The following is a 15,960-nucleotide window of genomic DNA, read 5'->3' as shown; positions in this document are numbered from 1 at the left end:
TAGTTGTTATATTGCATAACTAAGCAATAGTATAGGTTCCTGGTTGTTTAGCACCATCTTAAACCTGCAAAATCAGATCCTGCCTTATTTTTCCAGAGGTGATGGTTTTCCACTCCCATTTACCATCAGAAACTGGAACTGGCTGATTAGAGCAGGGCTCTTCAAACTTGGCCCTTTTATGACTTGTGGACTTCAACTCCCAGAATTCCTCAGCCAGGCACGAGTGCCTGGCTGAGGAATTCTGGGAGTTGAAGTCCACAAGTCATAAAAGGACCAAGTTTGAAGAGCCCTGGATTAAGAGTTTGAATCGCCCTACTTATTTTGGGAAGGCTGTCCTGGAAAAAAAAAGCAAAATCAGTTTTGACTCACTGTCAAGTGATGGGAAACTTAAATTGTCATCCCACTCTTAATGTGACCAGGCTCGTGGAATCAAAGATGCCACCGAGATCATTTTTGAGATGTCAAAAGATGAAAGGAAAGATTTCTACAGGACCATTGCGTGGGGTTTGAACCGGCCTCTCTTTGCTGTTTATAGACGAGTCCTTCGCATGTACGACGACCGAAACCACGTTGGCAAGTATGAACCTTCCTGAGGCTTGACCTCAATGGTAGGATTTTGAGTTGTCAACCAGCTTGATGGTCAGGTCAACAGGTTCTAGCTTGAAGAGTAGAGCCCTAAAATGTTGGGACAGTGATGGTGTCATAGGAAGGAGCTGACCAGAAAATTACTAAAAGCATCAACAACCACCCTCTCTATAGCTGTGATTCAAAATCCCCAACGTTCATAAGTGAAGTGAATCTCCAGCTGAGACCTTCATCTTCCATAGCACCTCATCGTATTACTGATAAGGCTAAACGTTTGGGAATCAGAGATATTTTCTCATGTACTGAAGTTCTATCTGAAGATCTGTTGGTAGATTCAAATTTAACTTCTACCCATTTCTGATAAAATATCCTGAGCATCAATCCGGGCAAAGTGGAGGCGAGGTTCATTGGTGGTGTCTCCACATGGATGAATCGTCCTTCACGTGAGGTCAGCTCCAACTCTTCTCACTTTCCATAAAGGCTTAAAGACCTGGCTCTGCCAGTTGGCTTGGGGCTCTAATGGAGGGGTATCACATTGGGGGGGGGGCGGATGATAGATTAATAGCAGGTCCCCTCCCCTTCTCATCATCTTCCCTCCTTCCCCATCTTTTTAGCTAGGAGAGTTTTTGTAGTGTTGTATTTGTATTATTGGGTTTTATATAGCTTTATCTTTTAATATTGTAAGCAGCTCAGAGAACCACGTGGTAAGATGGGCAGGTAATAAATTTTACAACTAAATAAACAATGAATAAATGTACTTTAAGTACGATTGTGTTCTTCTAAAAAAAACCATCAATGTGTAATATTCTGAAATTCTGAAAACTGTGGTTTGAATGACCATAAGGTAGTGAAGAACTGATTGCTAGTTTCATCCTATAGCAGGGGTCTTCAAACTTGGCCCTTTTATGACTTGTGGACTTCAACTCTTCAAACTTGACCCTTTTATGACTTGCGGACTTCAACTCCCAGAATTCCTCAGCCAGCATGCCTGGCTGAGGAATTCTGGGAGTTGAAGTCCGCAAGTCATAAAAGGGCCAAGTTTGAAGACCCCTGTCCTATAGTAATAAAGAGCAAGTTACACAGCTTCCTTTCCTGGTGATCCTGATTAAAATCATGATTTCCAACAATCGGAAACTAGCTAATGGCACGCACGATGGTGGAGCCTAGGAGACCTCGTGTTCTTCTTCCCTTTTATCCCAAGAGTCTCCTCAAGACAGTGGACCAAGATGAACTTGTATAATGAGTGTACATTTACATCTTCAGTAAATATGCTGTTTACCTATTTAACAGGTATACTCCGGAAGAGATCGAAAAGCTCAAAGAGTAAGTTTTATTTAAAGCAGACGTTTGCCAGTAGTTCATACCCCATTCTGGAAACTTGGTTTCATCTTAGGTGGACAAATGAAGATTCGTGAATTTATATTCAAGAGAGAAAAAGAACAACAAAATGGATTGTGTGAATTAAATGCTCCCCCCAAGGCCTCTTCATTTGCACAGGACTTTGGGGGAGAGCTTTCAGCTTTATTTGGTGCAGATAACTTGATTAGAAAGGCTTTGTTAAATCTGTGCTCTATGTCATATAGAATAACAGAGTTGGGAGAGACCTTGGAGGTCTTCTAGTCTAACCCCCTTGATCAAGTAGATCAGGCACCCTGTTCAGTGGGAAATTGAATGCTCCCTACTGCAGAGGCCTGACTTGATACTGGCTGTATAAATACCCCCAAAGCTCTCATTAATGCATGTCAAGAATACAGAGACTGGCCATCACCCTTTAAAAAAAAACCTCCCTTTTTATGACTCTATAACCCCTTAATTCGGGATAGAGTTGGGATATGACTAGATGGACCTAAGCATTTACCGGCCAGATGCCCTTCCTGATGCATACACGGAGTTCAGAGCAATTTTTTTGTGTGCCCTGAGAGAGAAACATCTGCCACTAGCTAGGATTGAACTCTCAACCTTCTGGTTGGGAGACGAGCGTCTTCACCACTAAGCCACCACGTTGCTCACCAGCCATCATGCTTGTATATCTAAAAAAAGCAATACGGACAACTGCTCAAAAGTGAAAAGAGGGAGGTTACAAGAATGCCCTGTGAACAGCTGATTACTGTGGCTCAATCTAAACCTTAAGTGTTCCCCCCCCCCCCCGGCATCCCATTTCATCTCCCTCCCAAAGTTGCCTCATGGGATGGGATTGCCTCATCCCCGCAGCACTGTGGGAGGAATCCTGGAAAATGGAGGAGATGTCACTCCTGTGTCAACTTTCAATATGGAGGCACCTCCTTCCCTCCCCCCCCCCGCCCACTCCAGGGGTCAGCAGCAACCTGGTCAGTGTCAGAGGCCTTCAAGCTTTTCAGGGTGCAGAACTAAGCCAAATAATAGTCCTGGATGATTGAGCAAAGGCAGGGGTAGGCAACCTTGGCTCTTTTATGACTCGTGGACTTCAACTCCTAGAATTCCTGAGCCAGCCATGCTGAGGAGAAATGGAGAGGTTTCCATGCTGAGCCATGCTGGCTCAGGAATTCTGGGAGTTGAAGTCCACGAGTCACAAAAGAGCCAAGGTTGCCTACCCCTGGCCTAGGCCTAGGCCGCTTTATGACTTGTGGACTTCAACTCCCAGAATTCCTGAGCCAGCCACGCTGAGAGAAAAGGGAGAGGATTCCATGCTGAGCCACGCTGGCTCAGGAATTCTGGGAATTGAAGTCCAACGAGTCCTAAAAGAGCCAAGGTTGCCTACCCCTGAGCAAGGGGCAACGTTCTACCGATAGAAAACTGACTCCGTTCCAAGTATTTTACTTGCTTGTCTATTGCTTTTATTGTTTTGTGGAACGCCATCAAGTTCTTACCGAATCTTAGGATTCTGCACACACACACACACACACCCCGGGGGGGTGAGGAGGGGGGAAACAATCCTTCTCTGTTTGATTCCGTGTCTGTGGAGATTCTCAGTCCTCCGGGTTCCTAGTTGTCCCAAAGTGCTTTTTCAAAAGGCAACTGGACTTTGCTTTTCCTTTGAAGAGGTTTTGCTTCTCATCCAAGAAGCTGGAGAGTGGGGAATGGAAGGATTTATACATTTCCCCACCGTCCGGTCAGAGCTGACGAAGCTTCTGGGATGAAAAGCAAAAGGTCTTCGAAGAAAAACGAGACAGTCCAGTTGCCTCTTGGAAAAAGCACCTTTGGGGTGACTCTGAGCCGGATGCCTGAGAATCTCCATAGACGTTGATTTCATAGTCCTGGTCCCGAGCAACACTAAGCGCTTTTTTTTCCCTTCAGTTTAAGAATCAAGCACGGGAATGACTGGGCGACGATAGGAGCCGCTCTCGGCCGTAGCGCTTCCTCCGTGAAAGACCGGTGCAGACTGATGAAGGACACTTGCAACACAGGTAGAAGCCTTAAAAGAATAGCCAAGGGAAACCTGGTTATACCGGTAGGCTGGCTTTGCATGCTAGGCATATCCATTGGCTTAAAGAAAATTAAGCCTCAGCGTGACAGGCTGCAGGATGTTTTTTCGTGGATTTATTTACCAAGCAACTAACAAAGCTTGGGAAAGAGACGCTTTGCAATGTGTGCTTGCATAAAAGGCACCTCTTTTCAAGGAATTAAGGCAGCTATTTCTCTTTTGCACGGACAGTGCAGCGGCTTCAAAAAAACCCTTTTCCCGGGTGTCTCTGCCAGGGGGAGGGGGCCAAATTTGGCATAAACTTTCAGGTAATGGAAAGCCAGGGAACCCCTTGCGAAGAAATCGCGAAATATCCCAAACGCACAACGGCTTTTTAAACAACCATTAGGAAAGAGGAGTTTCCTCCAGATGAAACTTTGCAAAAGGCCTCCTTGGAATGCTTTGCACACTCTTCATAAATTACATGTTTTAGGTTGCTGGCTTATTATAGGATATTATTTATTTATTTATTTATTTATTTATTTATTTATTTATTTATTTATTTATTTATTTATTTATTTATTGATGGGATTTATATCCCGCCCTATCTCCCGAAGGACTCAGGGCGGCTAACAACAAAACATATAATAAGTACAGAAATAAAGATAAAAATAAAATTAAAAATTAAAAATAAATTAAAAATTCTAAATATAATTCTAAATATTAGGGTGTAGGGTTCTGTCATCTGGTTCTGGCGAAAGATTTTCTTCCATGTCTTCTGAATTGTGTGTTGGCAAGCACTTACTTGTCTTCCTGCAGTGTCCTCCCTTCCCAAACATTGCTGGTTTGCAAGGAGCTGTCCATGGTATGTCCCGAATTCATTCTGCTTGCTGTCTGATAGAAACATGGTTGCTGTTACCGCCCGTCTTCCCCACTGCACAGGGTGCCTGAGAAGGCCTTATCATGCGGGAGGGTGCTGACATGTAGCTGTGTCCTTCCTTGCCCCTCTTATCAGTCTGCTGTTCTTCGGCATATCCTTCTGATCTAATCTGATCCGACCATAGATCGGTGAAACCTCCTTGTGTTACAGCTACAGATCACAAAGAGGCTTCCACTGGGATCTGTTGCTTCCTATAAAGCATTTCATATAATAATAATAATAATAATAATAATAATAATAATAATAATAATAATAATAATAATAATAAAGTTGCAAGAGACCTTGGAAGTCATCTAGTCCAACCCCCTGCTCAGGCAGGAAACCCTATACCATTTCAGACAAATGGCTGTCCAGTCTCTTCTTAAAAGCTTCCAGTGTTGGAGCATTCACCGCTTCTGGAGGCAGGTTGTTCCACTGGTTAATTGTTCTAACTGTCAGGAAATTTCTCCTTAGGTCTAGGTTGCTTCTCTCCTTGATTAGTCTCCATCCATTGCTTCTTGTCCTGCCTTCAGGTGCTTTGGAGAATAGCTTGACTTCCTCTTCTTTGGGGCAGCCCCTGAGATATTGGAACACTGCTATCATGTCCCCCCCTCATCCTTCTCTTCGTTAGACTACTAGACATACCCAATTCCAGCAACTGTTCCTTATATGTTTTAGCCTCCAGTCCCCTGATCATCTTTGTTGCTCTTCTCTGCACTCTTTCTAGAGACTTTACAACTTTTTTACATCGTGGTGACCAAAACTGGATGCAGTATTCCAAGTGTGGCCTTACCAAGGCATTGTAGAATGGTATTAACACTTCACGTGATCTAGATTACTGTTACCTCTTAAAACAGTTTTAAAAATCGCAGCATACAAAAATGTGCCATTTAGAAGTTGGCTATATTACCAATTGTCAACAGGAGGAGAGTAAAGTAGATAGAGTTGGCAGCTCTTGAGTTCTGTGGGCCCTGGCCTGATCAGCTAACGGCAAGGGATTGTGGGAGCCGTCGTTCAAAGTACAAATAGCCCTCGGGTTATGTTGATTCATTCAGTGACTCTTCAGTGTCACAGTGACACTAAATAAGGGGGAACCAGTCCATTTGTACCTCACCTATTGGTGTTTGTTTTTTCCCCAACTCTGTTTGGTCTCAGTCACTGCTTCTATTGAACAGCGGGTCCTGATCAACAAGCCAGAAAGTTTTCTGGGTGGACATAGGAACCTCTCTATTTTCCCATCCTCTCACCCAGTGGTGGGATTCAACCGGTTTGCACCGGTTCGGAAGAACCGATGCCTAATTTTTTCTTCAGTTCGGCGAACCAGTTACAATAAATCTTGTCAGGCGCGTCGTACCAATGATGATGTCAATGGGATGCACGTCGCACCAGTGCTGACATCAATGCGGCAAGTGTTGTGCCAGTGATGACAGTGTGAGGTGCATCACGCCGGTGATGACAGCAATGTGATGTTCATCGTGCTGGTGGTGACAGTGCGAGGCGCACTGCACCGGCAATGACAAGTATGCAAGGTGCATCACACGCCGGCGATGACAAGTATGCAAGGTGCATCACATGACAGTGAACAGAACCAGTTGTTAAATTATTTGAACCCCACCGCTGCTCTCATCTCCTTTCCCCAATAAGCCTAACATAAGATAAGGGGCTCAGTTCTGGAGTCAGAGGTGTGGGGGGTTTTTTTCTCCCCCGTGCCCTGCATTAAATCGTCATCCCTTTTATGGTTTCCAATTCAGGGAAATGGACCGAGAAAGAAGAGAGGAGACTAGCAGAAGTGGTCCACGAATTAACCAGCACCGAGCCTGGGGACACCGTCACGCAAGGGGTCTCTTGGGCCGCGGTGGCAGAGCGGGTGGGCACCCGGTCAGAGAAGCAGTGCCGCTCCAAATGGCTCAACTACCTCAACTGGAAGCAGAGTGGAGGCACGGAGTGGACCAAGGAAGACGAAATCAACCTCATTCTTAGGTTTGTGCCACCAATCCCTACGTCTTTTCTCTAACCGTTGACAAAATAGGTCGCAAGTTTGAAAAATATTCCATTTCTTCTTTTTTTTCTTTCAACCTTAAAGTAAGTCTGACCCTTTCCGCGCAGTCTAGTATTTTTTATTATTATTTATTGTTTCTTCTGGTGGTGTTCCTTCGTTCTTCCAATATTGTGCAAATACAATTCTTGCCCTTCCTTTTATATGCGTTGTCCAATCTTTTTTTATTTATCTATTTTTGAAAGCCCCGTGAAGGCTAATATTTGTAAAAAGGAATCATTTCTTTTTTTTCTGCCTTATCCTGTCAGAATAGCAGAGCTAGAAGTCTCTGATGAAAACGACATCAATTGGGATTTGCTGGCTGAAGGCTGGAGCAGCGTGCGCTCACCCCAATGGCTTCGTAGCAAATGGTGGACCGTCAAGAGGCAGATTGCAAACCACAAAGAGGTTTCGTTTCCCGGTAAAGTTTCTAATAACTCTATTCTTGGCTTGCTGTCGGACCGGTTGGCCAGATCCACAAGTGAGGGGTTTAATCAGTATTTTCTTGCACAGTGCCTGTCTTGTAGGAATCTTCCCAGACAGGCAGACGGCACCTGGGCCAGACTAAATAAGGTTCAGTGGCATTCAAGTTTGGGGGAGGGGGGGCGTGGTGGACCTTGCCCTATTGTGCCTACATAAAGATTCCAGACTAATTCCTCTCTTGACTCTTCCTCCTGGCCTGGCCAGTCTCTCTCTTTGCAACATTTGCCCCAATTTTTAAATTCTCTGTTCTGTACCAGCCTGCTACCGGCCCTGGAGAAAAGGCAGGGACAACCCCTTTACAAACGGCAAGAGGCTGGAATTACGCCTGCCAAATTTATAGCTACAAAAACAAACAAGACACGAACCAAGAAACAGGAGCTTTAAGAAACACGAACTATCCAAGCGGTTGCCTTCAGCAAACCAGCCCTCCCCACACATTCCCATTATATAGAATTCAGGGCGTGGCTTCTCTCTGCTTCCTTCCGAGAAGCCCCATTGCCTTCCTCTGTTTACTCCTAATTGACTGCCTCCTGCATCGGGCGTCCTTGAACAGGGTCAGCTGTGGGTCATCTTCATCCACGCTGTCAGGCTCACACAGCTGGGTCTCCGTGGTGACCAAGTGGGAGGGGCCTGGCTGAGGGCTCTCATCAGCAAGATCTTCAACCCCCTCAGCAAGCTCTTCAACACCCCCCTCCTCCTCTGAGTCATCCAACCCAACTGCCGAACCCACAGGCTGACCCTGAATCACAACATTCTCCCATCACAGTCCACACTGAATAATGCCCCAGTTGTGACTGAAACTGCTAAAGTGGGAAAGAGATAACTAAAAGAAGGTTGAGACTTTAGACTCAGGAAGATTTTTAGCCCTTCTGCTTTAGTTGGAGAGTTCGAGGATTCACGCCTCTCTGTGGAAAGTCCTGACGTGTTCTCTATAGAGAGAACTTTGGATGTCTCCTCCGGTTGCTAACAATTCAGGGTTGGGGGAATTGTTCCAGTTAAGGTGCTTCCTCTTCCTCCAAGAAGCTGTTGCTTTCTCTTGCTTTGTTTGATTTGACCTTGAAAGTTGAGTTAACTTGCAAAGGAAGCCTCCATCTGAACACTTCCAACGACTCTGTTTCTAGCTGGGGGAAAAAATTGGCCGCTTAAATGGGCCGTCTCAATGATCATGGAAGGCCTCTGAGCTTTACACCCCACCCACCCACCCCCCAAACAACCAAAAACACCCCATTTCAAACTCAAAACAATTCTTTGGAGCTTGAATCAAGACTTCTAAAATTGTGGGAGAGTTGCCATTTGAAAGATTGACCTCGGCCTTAGAGAGAAGCTGGGTCTTCCCTCTGGTTAACTTGAAGATAGGTGAATAAAATAACTAGTCTTTCAGTCATCTGATCAGTTCTTTTAGCATTTCCCAAGCTTGGCAACTTTTAGATGGGTGGACTTCCAACTCCCAGAATTCCCCTGCTAGCATGCTGCCTGGGGGATTCTGGGAGTTGAAATCCGCTCCTCTTCAATTTGCCAAGCTTGGGAAATGCTGAAAGAACTGATCAGATGACTGAGTGGTTGAATACCACAGTCTTCCAGTATCTCAGGGGCTGCCCCAAAGAAGAGGGAGTCAAGCCATTCTCCAAAGCGCCTGAAGGCAGGACAAGAAGCAACGGATGGAGACTAACCAAGGAGAGAAGCAACCTGGAACTAAGGAGAAACCTCCTGACTGTTACAACAATTAACCAATGGAACAACCTGCCTCCAGAGGTGGTGAACGCTCCAACACTGGAGGTTTTTAAGAAGAGACTGGACAGCCGTTTGTCTGAAATGGTATAGGGTTTCCTGCCTGAGCAGGGGGTTGGACTAGATGACCTCCGAGGTCCCTTCCAACTTTATTATTATTATTATTAATACAAGACCACTCTCGGATCCTCTTCACTGTAACTTGCTATCCCTAATATGTAATGTAGGCTTCATCGCTCTTGGTCCCCATTTATTTATTTTTATTAACAAACGTTTACTTTGATTTTAGTTTCCAGCAGCCTTGAATGACTTTTTCTTCCAGTTCTTATAAAAGGTCTGAAGCAGCTGCACGAAAGCCAGAAAAACGCTCCGGCACACCAACTTTCAGAGGCGAAATCTTTGCCTGGGCTGCCGAATCCTCACGCTGGTTCTGGGGTTCAGCACGTCCAGATTCGCGTGGCCCGTTTAGAAGAAAGCTCGGTCTGCCCACCTGCTTCCGTGGCAGCCTTACAGATCCCACTCCAGATCACCCACGTCTGTAAGTCACCAAAACTCACCAGTTTTTACTGGTGTTCAGTTCAGGAGAGGTTAAACCAGAAACGTTTATAAAGTACAAATGTCGCTGGTTTATCTTGCACGGCGCTAACCGCGGTCATGTTTTGCATTGAACGAGGATTGCACGTTTTCACTCATTGCAAACGAACGAGATCCAGGGAGGGGTCAGGACGAAGGGGTTGATCTTTAGCCATGGGGGCTCCCTTCGGACAAGGCTCATTTTTCAGGCCAATCTAGTTTTACTGCTTTCCTGCTGGGGGAAAAGGCAGTACAAACAGACCTCCGCTTACGACAGTCCATTTACTGACCGTTCAAAGTTACAGTGCCACTGGGGGGGGGGGGAAAGTGACACGTGACCATTTTTCACACGACCGTTGCAGCATCCCCAGGGCCACGGGATCAAAACACAAGACGCTTGGCCGCCGACTCCTTTTTATGACGGCTGCAGGGTGTCCCGGGGATGCACGTGATCCCCTTTGGCGACCTTCCGACAGGCCAAGTCAAATGGGCAAGCCAGATCCACTCCCAACAACCGTGTTACTAACTGAACAACTGCAGGGGCTCACTTAACAACTGTGGCAAGGAAGGTCATAACGGGGGGCCAAATGCGCTTAACAAATGTCTCCCTTAGCAATGGAAATTTTGGGCTTGATTGGGGTTGTAAGTCCAGGACTACCTGTGCACAAATCTACAAGAGTCAAACTTTCCCATGCTTCCCATGTATATAATGCTGGGAATGCAGACATTCCCCACGTCCAGTCTCCTTTCCGTGTTTTCTCTCCAGCCGACGTGGTGCGAACATACATTCTTTCTTAAAAATGCGGCAGTGCATCACCCAGCACTTCTGTCTCCCGTTGCTTTTAGTCTGTGCAAGCTTATAGCCTTGCATATTTTATGCTGTGGCTTTTCAGATTCGCTTGAGCCTCTGGGTCTCTCTGCAGAATCTTTCCTGGGTACAGACAAAACTTGTGGTTCCTCCTTTGTTCTTTGAAGGCATCTGTTGGGTAGACCTTAGAATGGATTAATGAATAACCAGGACTGGGTCAGAACCCTGATCGTCCTACTCAGGGGTGATCGTAAGCAAACGAAAAACATTGTGATGTTCCGGACTAAATCTTTCTGGCTCACCGAGACTGAGGGAAGAACAAGATATGAATCCGTTGCAAACCTAATCCTGGCCAATGTTTGTTTCTGTTCTGTACCAGCCTGCTACCGGCCCTGCAGAAAAGGCAGGGACAACCCCTTTTACAAGAAGGCAAGAGGCTGGAATTACGCCTGCCAAATTTATTGCTACAAAAACAAATAGAACAAGACACGAACCAAGAAACAGGAGCTTTTCAAGCGGTTGCCTTCAGCAAACCAGCCCTCCCACACATTCCCCCTTAAATACAGTTCAGGGCGTGGCTTCTCTCTGCCTCCTTCCGAGGAGCCCCATTGCCTTCCTCTGTTTACTCCTGATTGACTGCCTCCTGCGTCGGGCGTCCTTGAACAGGGCCAGCTGTGGGTCATCTTCATCCACGCTGTCAGGCTCACACAACTGGGTCTGCATCGTGACCAGATGAGAGGGGCCTTGCTGGGGGCTCTCATCAAGCTGTCCAATCCCCTCAGCAAGCTCTTCAACACCCCCCTCCTCCTCCTCCTCTGAGTCGTCCGACCCAACTGCCGAACCCACAGGCTGACCCTGAATCACAACAGTTTCGTCTTTAAAACCCTATCCTACATGGCCCCATTGCTAATATTCATTAACGCCCCTGCATTCCGTATTGCCAAGAAGATGACACAAACGCGGTCCCGAAGTTATTCAGAGCGGAGCTCGATTTTAACAGTGGCTTTGACCTTTTCCTTTGTAGTTAGTGAATTGATTTCTGGAGACCCTGAAGATTTATTGAGTGGAGAACAGCATTGCACAGATGCGCACAGAGAGAGCATTGGAAAAGAGCCATAGGTGGAACTCAAATGACTTGGGATAGTTCCATTAGCCAAGGCAGACTGCTGATCCTTCTTTGAGGATGGACTGCAATTTAGTTATTCTTCTGAAGCTAACAAGATCTGGCCCATGGAGCAATTTGTGGTGGGAGTCTTCCCAGAGACCTGTTCAGACTATTCCAAGCTTTCGCAACGGTAGCTTCTTAATGTACAATCTTGTTTTCCTTATTCCTGCTTTGACAACCCAGGTGCCTGTTCCGTTTTACATTCTCTTGCAGTTTACCGTGCTTAGAACCTATTTGCTGATTTGAATCTTTGCTCCCGTTTTTGTTTTTTCTTGTGCAGCTTCTGCCGACTCCCCCGCTGCTTCTGTTGATTCTGAAACTATCACACTAAACAGTGGGACTTTGCAGACTTTTGAGATTTTGCCAGTAAGTAGTACAGAGTTGGCTTGATTCTATCCTTTTGCAGTGAAAAGATATTGACCGATACGCTTAAAGCCCTGGTGCAAAAAAATAGAACAGCATCTCCCATTCTGATACTCTCACCCGATTTATTGGGAATACAAGTCCCAGAATCCTCAACTGGTAGGCAGTATAAATTACCTAGTTTGTCATACCTTGTTTGAGTTACGTTGTTATAACTTTTGTCAAGTGCAATTTCTCTTTTGATGTCTCACGTGGAAGGAACCTCGCCGGGACGGCCATTAAACATATGACTTCTTCTCTTCCCGTTCTCACCTCCGTTCTTAGTCTTTTCATCTACAACCAACTGGAACTCCAGGCACCTACTTACTCCAGACCAGCTCATCCCAGGGCCTGCCTCTGACCCTCACCACCAGCCCCACTGTGACCCTGACGGCCGCTGCAGCCCCAGCCTCGCCAGACCAGATCATAGTCCACGCCTTGTCCGTACGTATCGAAACAGTAGACCACGGGGACCCGGGAAGAGGGGATGACGGAGGGCGGGTGGCTTAAGAGCCGTGTTTAGTGAGTTAGGCTAGTTGTGACCGATTTCTAGCAGTGTCACCAAAGAACATCCGGGGTGCATCCGTTTTGCTTTGCAGCTTGCTTCTTTGTTTATATCCTGCCTTTTATTATTATTATTATTTTTACAACCAACATATCCAACACATTTTCCTCCTCTTTTCCCCCACAACAACCCTGTGAGTTGAACTGGGCTGAGAAAGAATAACCAGCCCAAAGTTACCCACTAGCTTTCATGCCTGAGGTGGCACCAGAACTCACCGTCTCCTGCCGATTGGCCCAGATTCACCAGCTGGTTTTCATGGCTCAGGCGGGACTAGAACTCCGTGTCTCCTGGTGATTGGCCCAAAGTCACCCAGCTGGCTTTCATGGCTAAGGCGGGACTAGAACTCCGTGTCTCCTGGTGATTGGCCCAAAGTCACCCAGCTGGCTTTCATGGCTAAGGCGGGGCTAGAACTCCGTGTCTCCTGGTGATTGGCCCAAAGTCACCCAGCTGGCTTTCATGGCTAAGGCGGGGCTAGAACTCCGTGTCTCCTGGTGATTGGCCCAAAGTCACCCAGCTGGCTTTCATGGCTAAGGCAGGACTACAGTAGAACTCCGTGTCTCCTGGTGATTGGCCCAAAGTCACCCAGCTGGCTTTCATGGCTAAGGCAGGACTACAGTAGAACTCTGTGTCTCCTGGTGATTGGCCCAAAGTACAGCCTTGGCAGAGAGTCACGTTGGCCATTAGGCAACATTCCAACTCTTAACAGAAGGGATGGCATTTTGCTAGCCAATATACAGTAGTGGCCAAAATTGTGGAAACCTTAGTGTACAGTAGACCTTAGTGTACACCAATTTTTCTTCTAATTTCTTTATAATTGTAGCCTTGTTCACCTAATAATACTATTTTACATCACTTTCTGGGCAACCAGTCAATTCTTTGCACCATTACTTTAATTTTATTACATTTTACAAGCTCACTAAATTGAAAGGACACAAAAAAACCCCAACCAACTTGATAGCCATCAAATAACACGCCGACAAATGTCCTCCTCTCAGCTTCAATACGTGACATCAATAACTGAATCCTGCCGTGATCTGATTGGCTCATTGCCAAAACAAGGCGACACCCGATTGGCTCTCTAAGCACTCGTGCTCATTGGCTACAATCAGATGGAGGAAAGCTACCTGATATCAAGCTAAGCAAGTTGTGCTTCCTTTTTCTGGCTATTTGGCTACAGCTTTTCGTAGAATACAGTACAGATAATTGAACAAACCATGTTGCATTACATTCTTGATTAAAATTATCTTTCCATTGATATGTAATTTTATGGTACTGCTCCCCAAAAAAGTGGTGTTTATTAGCCGTCAAACCTCAAAAATACACTTTCCCCAAAAGGTTTCCACAATTTTGGCCACTACGGTATTCCTCACCTGCAATGTTCTCGAAGGATGTAACAAATCGGTCAATATGAAACAGCGCAATGAAACATGATGCTTGTAATTCCGAATTAAGAAATGCTTGACGGGTGGAAGTTATATGTACCATTATCGTCCCTTCATCTTTTTAATATATTTCAGCGCATTTGGGGTTGAAATCCATGAATTTCCCATGGCTTCAGGTATTAAAATCCATGAACGCAAAACTTGAATAAACAGAACTGCGCTCCTGTATTTCGCTATTTAATTAGTGAAACGCCACGGTGTTTCCTTGTTTAGAGCCAAGGAACGGATGCGTGTTCAAATCTGACCTTAGAAATTCTGCGGAGTGTACCGTTTCACTGAAAGAAATGCCATTTACTGTGTTGTTGTTGTGAAGTCGTATCTGGCCCATCGCGACCCCATGGACAACGTTCCTCCAGGCCTTCCTGTTCTCTACCATCTTCTGGAGTCCATTTAAGCTCACGCCTCCTGCTTCAGTGACTCCATCCAGCCACCTCATTCTGTCGTCCGTTTCTTCTCTTGCCCTCAACCTTTCCCAGCATTAGGCTCTTCTCCAGTGAGTCCTTCCTTCTCATTAGGTGGCCAAAGTATTTGAGTTTCAACTTCAGGATCTGGCCTTCTAAAGAGCAGTCGGGGTTGATCTCCTCTAGGACTGACTGGTTTGAACACCTTGCAGTCCAAGGGACTCGCAGGTGCCTTCTCCAGCACCATAGTTCAAAGGCTTCAATTCTTTGGCGCTCAGCCTTTCTTATGGTCCAACTTTCACTGCCATACATTGCAACTGGGAAGACCATAGCCTTGACTATACGCACTTTTGTTGACAGGGTGATGTCTCTGCTTTTTAGTGTGCTGTCTTGATTTGCCATGGCTTTCCTCCCCAGGAGCAAGTGACTTTTAATTGCTTGGCTGCAGTCCCCATCTGCGGTGATCTTGGCTCCCAGGAAAATAAAATCTGTCACTAACTCCATTTCTTCCCCATCTATTTGCCAGGAATTGAGAGGGCCGGATGCCATGATCTTGGTTTTTTTAATGTTTAGTTTCAAAACTCTGCTGCTAAGATCTGCTACCGTATTTCTGCCTGAAATAGTGGTATCATCATTATCATTCTTTATAAAGTCACAAAACCGTATTTACCCAGTAGGGAGGCAAACCTTTTGTCCGCAATAATTATCTGTGCCACTTTGCATTCACTGAGAAGACTTGGAGAAGCTTTTGAAAACAAAGGAAACGGCAGGAAATGCACATGATTACATGCAAATGAGCCCCCGCAGAGCGTGGAAGATTAAGGTTGCTTGGGAAGGATTGTGTAGTAAAAATGGTCTGAATTGGAAGTGGTTGGGGCACACAGATCAGCGAATTTGGGAATCACAGGTGGCAGAAGCAACTAAAATACAGGTAGAGGGCAGTGGGGGCACCACAATAAACCTCTGCGTCTCACATACACAAACACACATAAGGGACAGCGCTTGAATGGCAAGGCCATTCCTATCATCTTGGCTGCCTTTATCCCCTTCTGTAGATGCCGCTGTAAGTGAGGTGCCTTATTTTGTAAGCCACTAATGTTTGTCTCTAGTTAATTCGGTCATGTTGGAGGAGACTCTTGAGGGTCCCTTCAACTGCAAGGAGATCCGGTCAAGTCAATCCTAAAGGAAAATCAGTTCTGACTCTCCTTTGGAGGGATAGACCCTGAAGCCGAAATACTCAAAATACTTTGGCCGCCAAAGGAAAGAGCCTGCCGTTGGGGAAGATGGAAAGCAAACGGAGAAGGGGACAACAGAGGACGAGATGGTTAGATCAGAGGCCCCCCCAACCTTTTGGGCACCAGGGACCGGTTCCGTGGAGAGAGCGTTTTCCCGCAGACCGTAGGGTGCGTGGTTTTCTGTGCTGCCTGCATCCCATGGATTTGGCTTTCCTTGTTTGTGCACACTGGTTGCTGGCA

At 46.0% G+C, this 15,960-nt stretch overlaps 1 protein-coding gene across 2 annotated transcripts in view; it reads left to right on the top strand.

Annotated features, from left to right (window-relative positions):
- Positions 1–15,960, top strand: part of DMTF1 (cyclin D binding myb like transcription factor 1) — a 34,332-nt gene that overhangs the window by 12,560 nt on the left and 5,812 nt on the right. For both annotated transcript variants that reach the window (XM_083366269.1, XM_083366268.1), the window contains exons 7-14: positions 420–577; positions 1,876–1,908; positions 3,859–3,968; positions 6,635–6,863; positions 7,188–7,339; positions 9,452–9,667; positions 11,956–12,041; positions 12,363–12,521. In XM_083366269.1, the coding sequence (XP_083222395.1) occupies positions 420–577; positions 1,876–1,908; positions 3,859–3,968; positions 6,635–6,863; positions 7,188–7,339; positions 9,452–9,667; positions 11,956–12,041; positions 12,363–12,521 (1,143 nt within the window). The remainder of the gene's footprint in view (positions 1–419; positions 578–1,875; positions 1,909–3,858; positions 3,969–6,634; positions 6,864–7,187; positions 7,340–9,451; positions 9,668–11,955; positions 12,042–12,362; positions 12,522–15,960) is intronic.

The sequence above is a fragment of the Vipera ursinii genome (genome assembly GCF_947247035.1).
Source record: "Vipera ursinii genome assembly, chromosome: 6".
In the NCBI taxonomy this organism is placed as follows: domain Eukaryota; kingdom Metazoa; phylum Chordata; class Lepidosauria; order Squamata; family Viperidae; genus Vipera; species Vipera ursinii.
Note: the sequence above shows the minus strand (reverse complement) of the source record. Positions and strands in the feature narration are given on the sequence as shown.